This window comes from Chiloscyllium punctatum, chromosome 3 (genome assembly GCF_047496795.1).
Source record: "Chiloscyllium punctatum isolate Juve2018m chromosome 3, sChiPun1.3, whole genome shotgun sequence".
Classification (NCBI taxonomy): domain Eukaryota; kingdom Metazoa; phylum Chordata; class Chondrichthyes; order Orectolobiformes; family Hemiscylliidae; genus Chiloscyllium; species Chiloscyllium punctatum.
In genome coordinates, this window is record NC_092741.1 from 68,097,801 (window position 1) to 68,110,291 (window position 12,491).

At 38.9% G+C, this 12,491-nt stretch overlaps 1 protein-coding gene across 3 annotated transcripts in view; it reads left to right on the forward strand.

Moving 5' to 3' along the window:
* pnisr (PNN-interacting serine/arginine-rich protein) overlaps positions 1 to 7,429 on the forward strand; it is a 38,435-nt gene extending 31,006 nt beyond the window's left edge. For all 3 annotated transcript variants that reach the window (XM_072554786.1, XM_072554799.1, XM_072554791.1), the window contains 3 exons: positions 1,893 to 2,072; positions 5,772 to 6,900; positions 7,103 to 7,429. In XM_072554786.1, coding sequence (XP_072410887.1) covers positions 1,893 to 2,072; positions 5,772 to 6,900; positions 7,103 to 7,133 — 1,340 coding nt within the window. In that variant the 3' untranslated portion in view covers positions 7,134 to 7,429. The remainder of the gene's footprint in view (positions 1 to 1,892; positions 2,073 to 5,771; positions 6,901 to 7,102) is intronic.
* Positions 7,430 to 12,491: the final 5,062 nt, after the last annotated feature.

Sequence of the window (12,491 nt, forward strand, 5' to 3'; positions counted from 1 at the left end):
ATAATTTTTGTCTTATTGCATGATTTAATTATATTGATTTTACTCCTCAAAAATTAGCAGCTTAGTGGTTACCTCTTCAAATGAGAGAAATTAGTTCCAATAAAAAATCAGGTTTAATTTCAGAAAGTTAATAAATACTAGAATAACAGTACTTTTGATCTTATTCCTCAACATTGAAGTCCAAAGCCTTATCTACATACTTTATATGTAAAGATAACTTAGTTCACAAGCCATTTCTTGCTGAAATTATTTCTTGCAAAAGTATTACCATATATGTTGAGCTTAAAGAATCCACAGAGGTTCATCTCAGCAATGAGGACAAAGCATTGCAATGAGTTTAAACAAGTTGATCTAAAATGTGATTTTTAAAAATAAGAATTTTGCTTTGCTGGTGGTGCAAATTTTTTTTCAGTTGCCCACCTTCAGGCCATTGGTTAGCACTTCTTTACAATTCCAGCAAGGAATAGAACTCCCTTTTGTACATTGCCTGAGTTAATAAAATAGATTTTTAAAAATCACTTTGTAATTTGAAAATTGCTGAAAGGACAGGCATGTTGTGAAGCTTTTCACCTTACACTCCTCAAGATGAAAACAAGAATGCCAAATATTAGATGATCGAAACAATTTATATTTCAGTATCACTCGATTGGATGTCTACTCTGATTGCCAAGGCACTGCCATGGAATTGAGGATTTATAAACTCCCCAAACTTCTGGGTGATTAGGAAAGGCAGAAACCTCAACATATTATTTTTGTTTGTAGAGAATTGGCCTCTGCGTATGAGCCTACATTTCTTCTATCATGTGTAAATGAGCCACATTACATGCTTGATGGATTATCTAAATCAATAGTTAGGATGGTTATTAGCGTAAGTGCTTTTTACATGCTTGAGCTTTTCAGTTTTTTTTTAATTGTTTGGGAAGCCCTGTGGTGCCCATTGCTTTGGAGAAAGTAATCAAAGTTAACTTGATTGCCAATCAGTCTCTACCAGTTTCTCTTATATAACTTGTTGCAATCATCTGAAATTTGTCATTTTTACATTTATCCTGATAAGTGCAAAATGAAAAGCCGAAGCATTATGCCCCTCTTAGCAATCTAAGATAGATCCATTAGACTGAATCCAAGACCATGTGCATTCTTTCGGAAGAGTTTCGGGTAATGGTGAAGAATCAAAATCTAAGGAGTGTTTTTATTCCTTCTCACTTCCTACCACACAATTTTTATTTCCCAGGCAGCACTGATGCAACTGAGGTTAGCACACTCTATGTAGACTAAGGTTTCAACTTATAATTTCTTTATTTAACCTAGTCTTTTAATCAGCCTGTTCAGAGATGTTATTACACACCTCTGAAGCAGTTGGGACTTGAGCCAGGGCCTCCTATTCCAGGGATAAGGACACTACCACTGTACCACAGGAGGGCCCCTGAGGATTCAAGTTATAATCATCTTGATCTGTGAGACACACTAGCAGATGTTGGTGAACTTCCCAATCAAACTATAGGCAGTGTTCCACATTGGCATGTTTTAATTGTTATCAATTAAGTCATTAAAAGAGTTTCTCATCCTTCGAATTTGTAGCATTCACAACAGTGTCATGCAGCTTACTTTGCCATCAGTCATTGGAGTTGATGTGAGAAATCTTGTGTGAACTTGTTTTCAATTTAAGCTTTGCTAGCTTAGGTTTAAACAGCTATCAGTAGCTTAATACTGAAAACTTATCATTTTGAATCATATTGATAAAATTGGTATTGAATATTTCAAAAATAGAAATAGTTTCAGTACTTCAAAGAATTTGTTCTGAAAGTAAATTAAATGCATAATGAACTATTTTGAAAATTTGCTAGAAAGCAAGTTCTTTCCACTGTGAAAGAAACTGGGGTTTTTATGTGCAGGTGGACTGGGCGGGTATGGCTCTGACAGTGAAGATGAAAAGAGTGAGAGAGCCTCTGAATCCTCTGACACAGATGATGAAGAACTACATCGTAGAATCAGACAAAAGCAGGATGCCTTTCGACGTAAAGAAAGGGAATTACAGCTTCTACTACAACAGCAACAGGAGAAACAAATGGAAGGTATCATTGTTGTTGATTGGTTATATTTTCTAGACTAATTTTCAGTGGAGTCTTCTAATATTTACCCTTATCATTCCCTTGCTTTTAATTTTCTTTTGAGGATGTTTATCAGTATTGGTCCACATATGATAACGTTGACCACAACCTTGCTTGTGTCGTTCTCCACACTTTAACTTTGGACATTGAAGGCAGTCTATCACTGCTCGCTTGGTTGAGTTCCAGCTAGCTCAGGAATTGAACTCCAGACTTTTCCTGTTCTTTGTGCTTCACTGAACCATTCATAGAACCAAGATTGTCATCTTATCAAGTTTGAACTCTCCAAAGATCTTTAATGGATCTTCTACGTGAGCCATTTGAGAGCTTCTAGAATATATTTACCATATGTCTGAGTAGCAGATTTAGTGGAATCTCTGAAGCAATATCCTTTATATTTTATCTTCTACCTTTATTCACTATTTAAATTATTAGATTAATTTGTAGATTACTAATCTCTGAATTCCTTGCAAGCCTCGTGTCTCAACACAATAGTTTTAGAATCTCTCCCAGAGAGGGCATGTACCTGTTATTATGAATATTATGAACTCTGAATTAGGGCTGATTAAATCTCAAGTCATTGATGTCAGATTGAATAATAAGACCGTAAGACATTGGAACAGAAATTAGGTCATCTGGCCCATCGAGTCTGCTGCTCCATTCAGACATGGCTGATTGGTTTTACAATCCCATTTTCCTGCTTTTTCCCCGTAACCTTTGATCTCCTTGGCAACCAAGAACTTACCAACCTCTGTTTCAGAGATATTCAATGACCTGGCCTCCACTGCCTTCTGTCGCAATGAATTCCACAGATTCACCACTCCAGTGAAAGAAGTTTCTCCTTACTTTCTAAAAGGTCTTCCCTTTACTCTAAGGTATGCCCTCAGCTCCTCGGCTCTCCTGCCAGTGGAAACATCTTCCCAGCATCCACTCTGTTCAGGCCTTTCAGTATTTTGTAAGTTTCATGAGATTCCCCCTCATTCTTCTAAATTACATTGAGTATAGTCCCAGAGTCCTCAAAACATTCCTCATATGTTATGCCTTTCATTCCTGGGATTATTCTCGTGAACCTCCCCTGGATCCGCTCCAGGGCAATACTACTTTTGAGGTATGGAACCCAAAATTGCTCACAATACTCTAAATGTGGTGTGACCAGAGCCTTTTAAAGCCTCAGAAATACATTCTTGCTTTCATATTCTAGTCTTCTCGAGATGAATGACAGTATTGTATTTGCCTTCCTAACTACTGACTAACCTGCATGTTTACCTTGAGAAACCTGGACTAGGTCTCCCAAGTCCCTCTGCACTTCAGATTTCTGAAATTTCTCCCAATTTAGAAAATAGTCCATGTCTCTGTTCTTCCTTCCAAGGTGCATGACCTCACAGTTGGCCATATATTTCATCTGCCACTTCTTTGCCCACTCTACTAACCTGTCTAAATCTTTCTGCAGCTTCCTCAATGCTACGTGCCCCTCCATCTAGCTTTATATCAAGTGCAAACTTAGCCAGAATGCCTTCAGTTAATTTATCCAGATGTATAAATGAAACATTGTGGTCCCCACACCAACCCTTGTGGGACACCACTAGTCACCGGCTTCCATCCTGAGAAGGACCTGTTTATCCCTTCTCTGCCTTCTGCCAGGCGGCCAATTTAGTATCCATGCTAATACCTGGCCTCTAATGCCATGGGCCCTTATCTTACTCAGCCGCCTCCTATGCAACACCCTATCAAAGGCCTTCTGGAAGTCCAGGTAGATAACATCCATTGAGTCTCTTAGTCTAACCTGCTTGTTACTACTACAAACAGTTCTAACAGATTTGACAGGCATGACCTCCCCCTGATGAAAGAATGCTGACTTTGCCCTATTTTACCAAATTTTTACCTTTTGCCTTGATCCAGTCTTAGACAGGGGGTTACATTAGCAATTTTCCAATTCTCTGGGACCCTCCCTGACTCGTGATACCTGAAAGATCACTACCAAAGCCTCCACTATCTGCTTCAGAACTCCAGGGTGTAGCCTATTTGGTTCAAGTGATTTATCCACTGTCAGACCTCTGTTTTTCTAACACCTTCTTCTTCGTGATGGCCACTGTACTCATGCCTGTCCCCGCTGACTCGGTTGGATTTTTTGGATATATCCTCATGTCTTTCACCGTGAAGATTGACTTATTCAGTTACTCAGCCATTTCTTTGTTCCCCATTACTACTACTCCAGCATAATTTTCCAGTGGCCCATTGTCCACATTTGCCTCTCTTTTGCCCTTTGTAAGAGTTTCTTTAGATATATAATCTTTAATATTATCGGCTTGCTTGCTCTCATATTTAATCTTCTCCCTCCTTCTTTCTTTCTTTCTTGTCCTCTGGTCTTTGAAGACTTGCTAATCCTCTGGATTCCCACTACTCTTCGCTACAATATTTGTTTTCTCTATTGTTTTTTTGCTGTCCCCAATTTTCCTCATTGGCCATGGTTGCCTCATCCTCCTTTTAATATGCTTTGTTTTCCTCTGGATGAATCTCATTACCAGCTTGATTTACAATACTATTTGGTCATTAAATCCAACCTCCTTTATGCTGGAGTTTCGCCATTGTACTAATAAATGCAAAATCATCTCAAGCACTGTGGTTGTTCTACAAGCGTAAAGAATTTTTTTTTTGGACCTTCCCGATTACAAGTCTTCTTTGGGTTGCAAGTGAGCATATGCTTCTTAAACAAAAGCTTGCTTTCCCACAAGTATCTGTGTATTCATCAACTGTTTTAAAATATATTTGCCACTAGCTCTGTCAACTGAGGTCTTAATGAATTAAAACCACTATTGTTTAATAAAAATATCTGTCTTGAGCCGTTCAGTGAAGCAAAACTCAAACCTGATAATGCTGACCTTAATTATGAAACAATATGCGCATTTTAAAATAAAAAAGTAATGTTCCTGGTGTCAGAGCTACAAAATAACAAGTACACCTATCTGCCATGAAGAAATCAGTCACAGTGAGTCACTGTCTAACAAATTCACACCTCGCCTTGACCAACTGCACATTTGAGATTGTCCGATAAATCCTTTAAACAAATAAACACACAGAAAATTGCATTGGATGATTACTTGAGATCAAATAGCCCCTCATATGAATAATTTCAAGATATTAACCTTTCTTCAGTTCTTTACAAAGCAATCATCTGGAGTATTTTCAGAATTTTCTGTTTATTGCAGCAAATAAGCACCTCATTAACTTTTATATTTAGGGAGCACTTTAAACCTCATTTTTAACAATAATTCTGTGCATTCTCTCAACAGGTCTAGCTCCAGTCAATTTGCAGTAATGTAGCAAGTCTTTATTATGTTGTGGGTTTTTTGACTTATTTCACATATTAATTGATGTTTCATTAATATATTAAAATAACAAACTGATAAATTCAAACTCATATGCAAATCTTAGTTCCCATGATTCAACAATCCAAAGTCAATTTGAAATGTATACCCTAGAACCTTCCTTTAAAGGTTTGCCTCATACTTTGATAATCTGACATGATTCATGGATTTTTAAATGCTTTATTTAATATGCGAATAAAAGGATTTCCATGTTTATTCTTAATCAAATATTTTGATTTCACATATCTTAAGAGTACCTGTTTACGGTCATTTTCAGTTCAGTTTTATTTATGTTTTCCAGATGCAAAACATCAACAAGAAGGCAAATTTTTAAGGGAGGTGGATATTAAAGAACAGAATAAAGAACATAGTGGCAGTACAGTAAAGCAGGATGGGAAAGAAAAAGAGTGTGAAACTGTCACTGAAAAGAAAAGAACTCAGAGCGAAACTGACCCAAACTTAGAAATGAGTAAAAGTTCGAGTGAGAAAAATTTGAAGGAAAAACCTTCAAGAAACAGAAGCTCCTCCAGCAGCAGTAGTGGGAGTAGCAGCAGCAGTGGCACCACTAGCAGCAGTAGTAGATCCAGGAGTTCGACTTCCAGCAGCAGTACAGAAAGCAGTAGTAGCTCTTCCTATTCCTTTTCTCCCAAGAGAAAGAAAAAGTGGAGCCGTAGCAGATCCCCCTCCCGTAAAACTAGACGGACAAGCAGAAGCCAAAGTTACACTCGCAGGCACAGAAGGGAAAGGAGCAGAAGCCGTGATCGACTCAGAAGAAACAGTAGAAATGGGAGTTGGGAAAGACACAGGCATCGTAGTGGGTCCAGAAACAGAAGAAGTGGAGATAGGCATAGAAGTCGAAGCAAGAGTGATGTCAAGCGTGTAAGTCGCAGTAGGAGTAAGGAAAGACGTAGGAGTCCTGAAAGGCGTAGGAGTCATAGCAGAGGGAGGATAAGACAAAGGGGAAGTAGTAAAGACAGGGATAGGAAAAAAAATAGGAATGGAAGTTCAGAGCGGGTTAAAAAGAGAGAGGAGAAGAAAAGGGAAAAGGAGAAGGATCAGGACAAAAAGAAAGACAAACAGAGAAAGGATAAGCAAAAGGAGGATAAAGACAGCTGTAAGTCCAGCAGTCAAGATGAGAGTAAGTTGAAGCGGAAGAGGGAGTCAGAGCGGACTTATGCGCACAGTAGCTCCAGTAAACTGCCACAACAATATTCCAGGCAGGATAGCAAGTCCAGCAAGAAAGGATCTACAAAGGATGGTAAAAAGTATTCTGACACCGAATCTAGTGCAAGGAGCAGCTCACATTCTCCAGTTAGCAGCAGAGAGAAGAAGGCAAAGAAATCGAAACGCAGTCGCTCAAGATCAGTGGAAAAATCTCAAAGGTCTGGTAAGAAGGCAAGCCGCAAACACAAGTCTAAGTCACGATCAAGGTAGTATACATTTTATACAATTTTTCTTCATTATGTAAAGTTATGTTAAAATGGCGCCAACATATCGGTCTCTTCAACATTTTGTTTCATCTGTATGATTAAGCTCTTTGTTTGAAAAACAGCATTTCACATTATTCAGCTAGCGTTTATTGTGGAGTCTGGCATGTTATTAATTTGCTTCTTTTTCTCCTTTCTACTGCAGGTCGAGGACACCCAATAATCGTAAGCATTAAGGGGAAAAAAAATGTGGCAGCCTTGCCATGATCAGAAATTCCATGAGTTTTGGAGGCTTGTCTCATTATAGAGGCATACGTGACAACTGTGTAGGTGTTTATATATGTATATAGGTGTAAATTTTTTCCAAGTGCTGTCTATAGTTCAGTACTTCAGGTTTTATTTGTATTGCATTCTTCTGAGATTATTCACACTGTAAAAACAATTTGCTTTCAGTTGTACCATTTTAACATAAAACTTACACTAACTGTAGTTTGCTGTCAATAAACTTTTCAGATTGGTTTTGTTAAACATTTCCCATTGTTTACTGCTGATATTTATGACTTTTACTTTTTAAAAAAATGGGCACAGACATTATGAAAAGATCAAAGTGAAGAACAGAGAATGAAGAGCAGTTGACTAAAGAGTGACAATATCTGGTTTGCCTAAACCATAAACAGATTTTTAAAATTAGTCATCTAAACTTTTGAACGGTTGACTCTAGTTCTCTGCTATTTGCAAGCAATTATATATATTTAGTTTTTACAAGTTTTCCCTGGTATAATTTAATTTGGAACTCCTTTTAATGAAAAGTAATTTGAGGGAATAACTATGAGCTACATTTTGCTGAGGAAATATTCAAAATCTTAAGTGCATGTTTTCATCACAGATGTTTGTGCACCACAGTAATACAGTAGTCACATGAAGTACATGTTTGGAGGTCTGATTTTCTCAATTTTACTTGGTGATTGATTAATGGTGTCCTTTTTAACAGAAGGAAATTAAGATTCTTGCTACCGCTACGTTCAGCTTTATGGCAAACAATTTCCATTTACCAATAAAACCAAGTTCCATTATAACTGGACGGTGCAGTGTGAAACCACACAAAGGCAAAGTCTTGAACTTCAGACTTGTATGGCATGGAGTACAACTTCCAAATACTGTCAAATTTTATTCAGAAAAGATAGTCTGTTGGGCTTCTGAAGAACTTACCTACATGTATGTCATTTAAATGTTCAGACATCTGCCCTGCTATCCTTTACATTTTAAACATGTAGAGAACTCTGGTGGAGTCACGCCATTGGAGCAGGCTGTAGACTGGTTAAAATCAGTAGTTTTAGAGTCATAGTCATAGACATGTACAGCACGGAAACAGACCCTTCGGTCCAACTCGTCCATGCTGACCAGATATCCCAACCCAATCTAGTCCCACCTGCCAGCACATAGTCCATATCCCTCCAAACCCTTCCTTTTCATATACCCATCCAAATGGCTTTTTAAATGTTGCAACTGTATTAGCCACCACCACTTCTTCTGGCAGGTCATTCCATAAACGTATTATCCTCTGCATGAAAAAGTTGTCCCATAGGTCGTTCTTCTATCCTTCCCCTCACACCCTAAACCTATGCCCTCCAATTCTGGACACCCCCACCCCAGGGAAAAGACTTTGCCTCTTTATCCTATCTATGTCCCTCATGATTTTATAAACCTCTATACGGTCATCCTTAGCTTCCAGCGCTCCAGGGAAGACAGCCACAGCCTATTCAACCTCTCCTAATAGCTCAAATCCTTCAATCCTGGCAACGTCCTTGTAAATCTTTTCTGAACCCTTTCAGGTTTCACAACATCTTTCCAATAGGAAGGAGACCAAAATTGCATGCAATATTCCAAACGTGGCCTAACCAATGTCCTGGACATCCGCAACATGACCTTCCAACGCCTGTACTCCGTGCTCTGACCAATCAAGGAAAGCATACCAAACGTCGTCTTCACTATCTTATCTACCTGTGACTCTACTTTCAAGGAGCCATGAACTTGCACTACAAGGTCTCTTTGTTCAGCAACACTCCAGAGGACCTTACCATTAAGTGTATATGTCCTGCTAAGATTTGCTTTCCCAAAGTGCAACGCCTCACATTTATCTAAATTAAACTCCATCTGCCACTTCTCAGCCCATTGGCCAATCTGATCAAGATCCTGTTATAATCTGAGGTAACCTTCTACACTGTCCATTACGCCTCCAATTTTGGTGTCATCTGCAAAGCGTACTAACTGTACCTCCTATGTTCGTATCCAAATCATTTATATAAATGAAGAAAAGTAGTGGATCTAGTACCAATCCTTGTGGCACTCCACTGATCACAGGGCTCCATTCTGATAAACAACCCTCCACCACCACCTTCTGTCTTCTCCCTTTGAGCCAGTTCTGTATTCAAATGGCTAGTTCTCCCTGTACTCCGTGAGCTTTAACCTTGCTAACCAGTCTCCCATGGGGAACTTTTTGGAACACCTTACTGAAGTCCATATAGATCACATCCACTGACCTGCCTTCATCAATTCTCTTTGTTACTTCAAAAATAAACTCAGTCAAGTTTGTGAGACATGATGTTCCCACGCACAAATCCATGTTGACTATCCCTACTCAGTCCTTGCCTTTCCAAATATATGGACATCCTGTTCCTGAGGATTCCCTCCAACAGCTTGCCCACCACCAACGTCAGGCTCACTGGTCTGTAGTTCCCTGGCTTGTCCTTACCAACATTCTTAAACAGTGGCACCACGTTAGCCAACCTCCAGTCTTCCGGCACCTCACCTGTGACTATCGATTATAACAAATATCTCAGCAAGAGGCCCAGAAATCACTTTCCTTCCTTCCCACAGAGTTCTAGGGTACACCTGATCAGGTCCTGGGGATTTATCCTCTTTTGTGTTTCAAGACATCCAGCACTTCATCCTCTGTAATATGGATGTTTATTTTAAGATGTCACCATCTATTTCCCAACATTCTATATCTTCCATGTCCTTTTCTACAGTAAACACTGATGCAAAATACTCGTTTAGTATATTCCCAATCTCCTGTGGCTCTACACAAAGGCTGTCTTGCTGATCTTTGAGGGTCCTATTCTCTCCCTACTTACCCTTTTGTCCTTAATGTATTTGTAAAAACCCTTTGGATTCTCCTTAACTCTATTTGCCAAAGCTATCTCGTGTTCCATTTTTCCCTCTTGATTTCCCTCAAGTATACTCCTACTGCCTTTATACCCTTCTAAGGATTCGCTCGATCTATTTTGTCTATACTTGACATATGCTTCCTTCTTTTTCTTAACTACCCCTCAATTTCTCGAGTCATCCAGCATTCCCTACACCTACCAGCCTTTCCTTTCACCACAACAGGAATATACTGTCTGTACTCTCATTACACCATTTCTGAAGGCTTCCTGTTTTCCAGCCATCGCTTTACCTGCGAACATTTGCCCCCAGTCAGCTTTTGAAAGCTTGGCCAAATAATGTCAAAATTGGCCTTCCCCAATTTAGAACGTCTACTTTTAGATGTTGAAATCCCAAAATATTGTAACATAAAAGTGATGCGCATGAAAGAAACAACATACATTGCTGGGATTTATTAATTGAAATACATTGAAGTTTCAAAAGCAGAGATGTAGGGATAAATGATCAATTACCTACCGACATCCGATTCGCTTTCTAAGGCATTTAGCTCAAGTTTGAAGCAAACTACACTTATGAAATAATCTATTTTTCTAAATTTTATTAATTTTAACCTGATTATCTCCTGTCACATCCATGGCTATACCCTCAAATCTTCCATTACATCGATGCCAAGCGCTTCTAATCACTTTTACATTTTGGTACCCATAATTTTCCATGACTGTAAATAAACTCTTCTGCCTCCAAAACAAGCCATTATCCTTTTCCTGAGGAGAAAAATGAAGACCTCTTGCTCTTGAGGCGGAGTAAGAAAACAGATGCACTTTTGCCCCTCCTTCCTCTCTCTCCAACTACAATATCTGTGCGAAAATTGGTGTTGCCCTCTTTTGGCACTCCTACTAATGTTATAAATGCCAGAAGAACGGCTTCCTTGCATTTGTTTGTAATATTCTCATCACCAAACCTCTGTTCAGGCTGGGTATACAATTACCTTGACATCCAGCTACACAAATTCAAGGTTAATAGACTGCCAAGATTGCCAATCTGACTATTTGTCAGCATTTTAAACATAGCACTTGTTGAAAATTACAATAAATCTAACTTCACCTAACGAGTAATGTTTGCTGCTTTAGAAGCAGGCACTTCTCATTTTGCTTAGAGAAACGTTACTGAACATAGAAAATGAAAATCATTTATTTAAGATATGTATCTTTTAGATGAAGTATCCAACCTGTCTATTTGATAAAAATACTACAATAAGTTGAAATATGAAAATAATTAGACATGGACACATCTGTACAGGATTTGTGAGAGGTTTAATGTGTGTCGTTAACAGTGTATGACTTAAGCAAAAGGAAAAGAATCTTGAATTTTTTTTTAACTGACCATTAGAAGTGTGTTACAGCAGACTGTAAGCCATTCAAGGACGAAAGACTATCGATAGTGCATTCATATGTTGGTTCAGGATTTATTGGAATGAGCATTTCTAGTGAGATGTTAATTGCCCAAGCAAAAATCTTCAGTGAAGAGTTTAACTTGCAGCATGAGTGTGAATATTTGCAAACGTGGCTGCAGAAGTTTGAGAACAGGTATGCATTACATGTGCAATGTGGGGGGGGAGAAAATTGAGATGCTGAAGTAGCAGCCAAATTTGTGGAAGAATTTACACTTGGAGAGAAAGGATATCCCTCCAGGTATTCACTGATGAAACTGTTATTTATTGGTGTATGCCTCACAAAACTTAAGCAACAGAGGCTCAGGAGGTGCCACCTATAGTGGTGGAGCCAAAGGACAGCCTGACTGTGTTTTTGGTTTCTGCCCAGCTGCAAATGTGCATGAGTCATTGGCAAACGTGTGAATCCAAGGTCCTTCAAAGGGGTATTTCTAAGACATAGAAGCAGAAGTAGATCATTCAGCCTGTCAATTCTGTTTCGTCATTGATTAATATTGTGGCTGATCTGACCTTTACTCCACCTTCCTGCCAGTTCCCCGTAACCATTAATTTCTTTACTGATTAAAACCTGTCTGCCTCAGCCTTTTATATGCTTAAGTACTCCTTAACACCTCTCTGCAGTAAAGAGTTCCACAGATTTATTACCCTGTGAGAAAAATTTGCTCCTCATCCTGGCCTTAAACAGGTGACCCCTTATTCTGAGATGTCTGATCCTTATTTCTCCTCATCTACAATGTCAAGTCCCTAAGAAATCCTGTATGTTTCAATCAGTTCTCTCTTATTCTACCAAATGCAAATGAGTACAGTCTCAGACTACTCTACTTCAACCCATAAGCCAGCCCCTCCATACCTCGTATCAGCTGAATGAACCTGGAGAAGTCCTACTTGGAGCCAGCATCAGTCTGAGGACAGAAACTTGGGAACTGGTAAGGGGCTAAACAGCTTCTGGGATTGCGAGATCCTAGAGTGATGTCACACC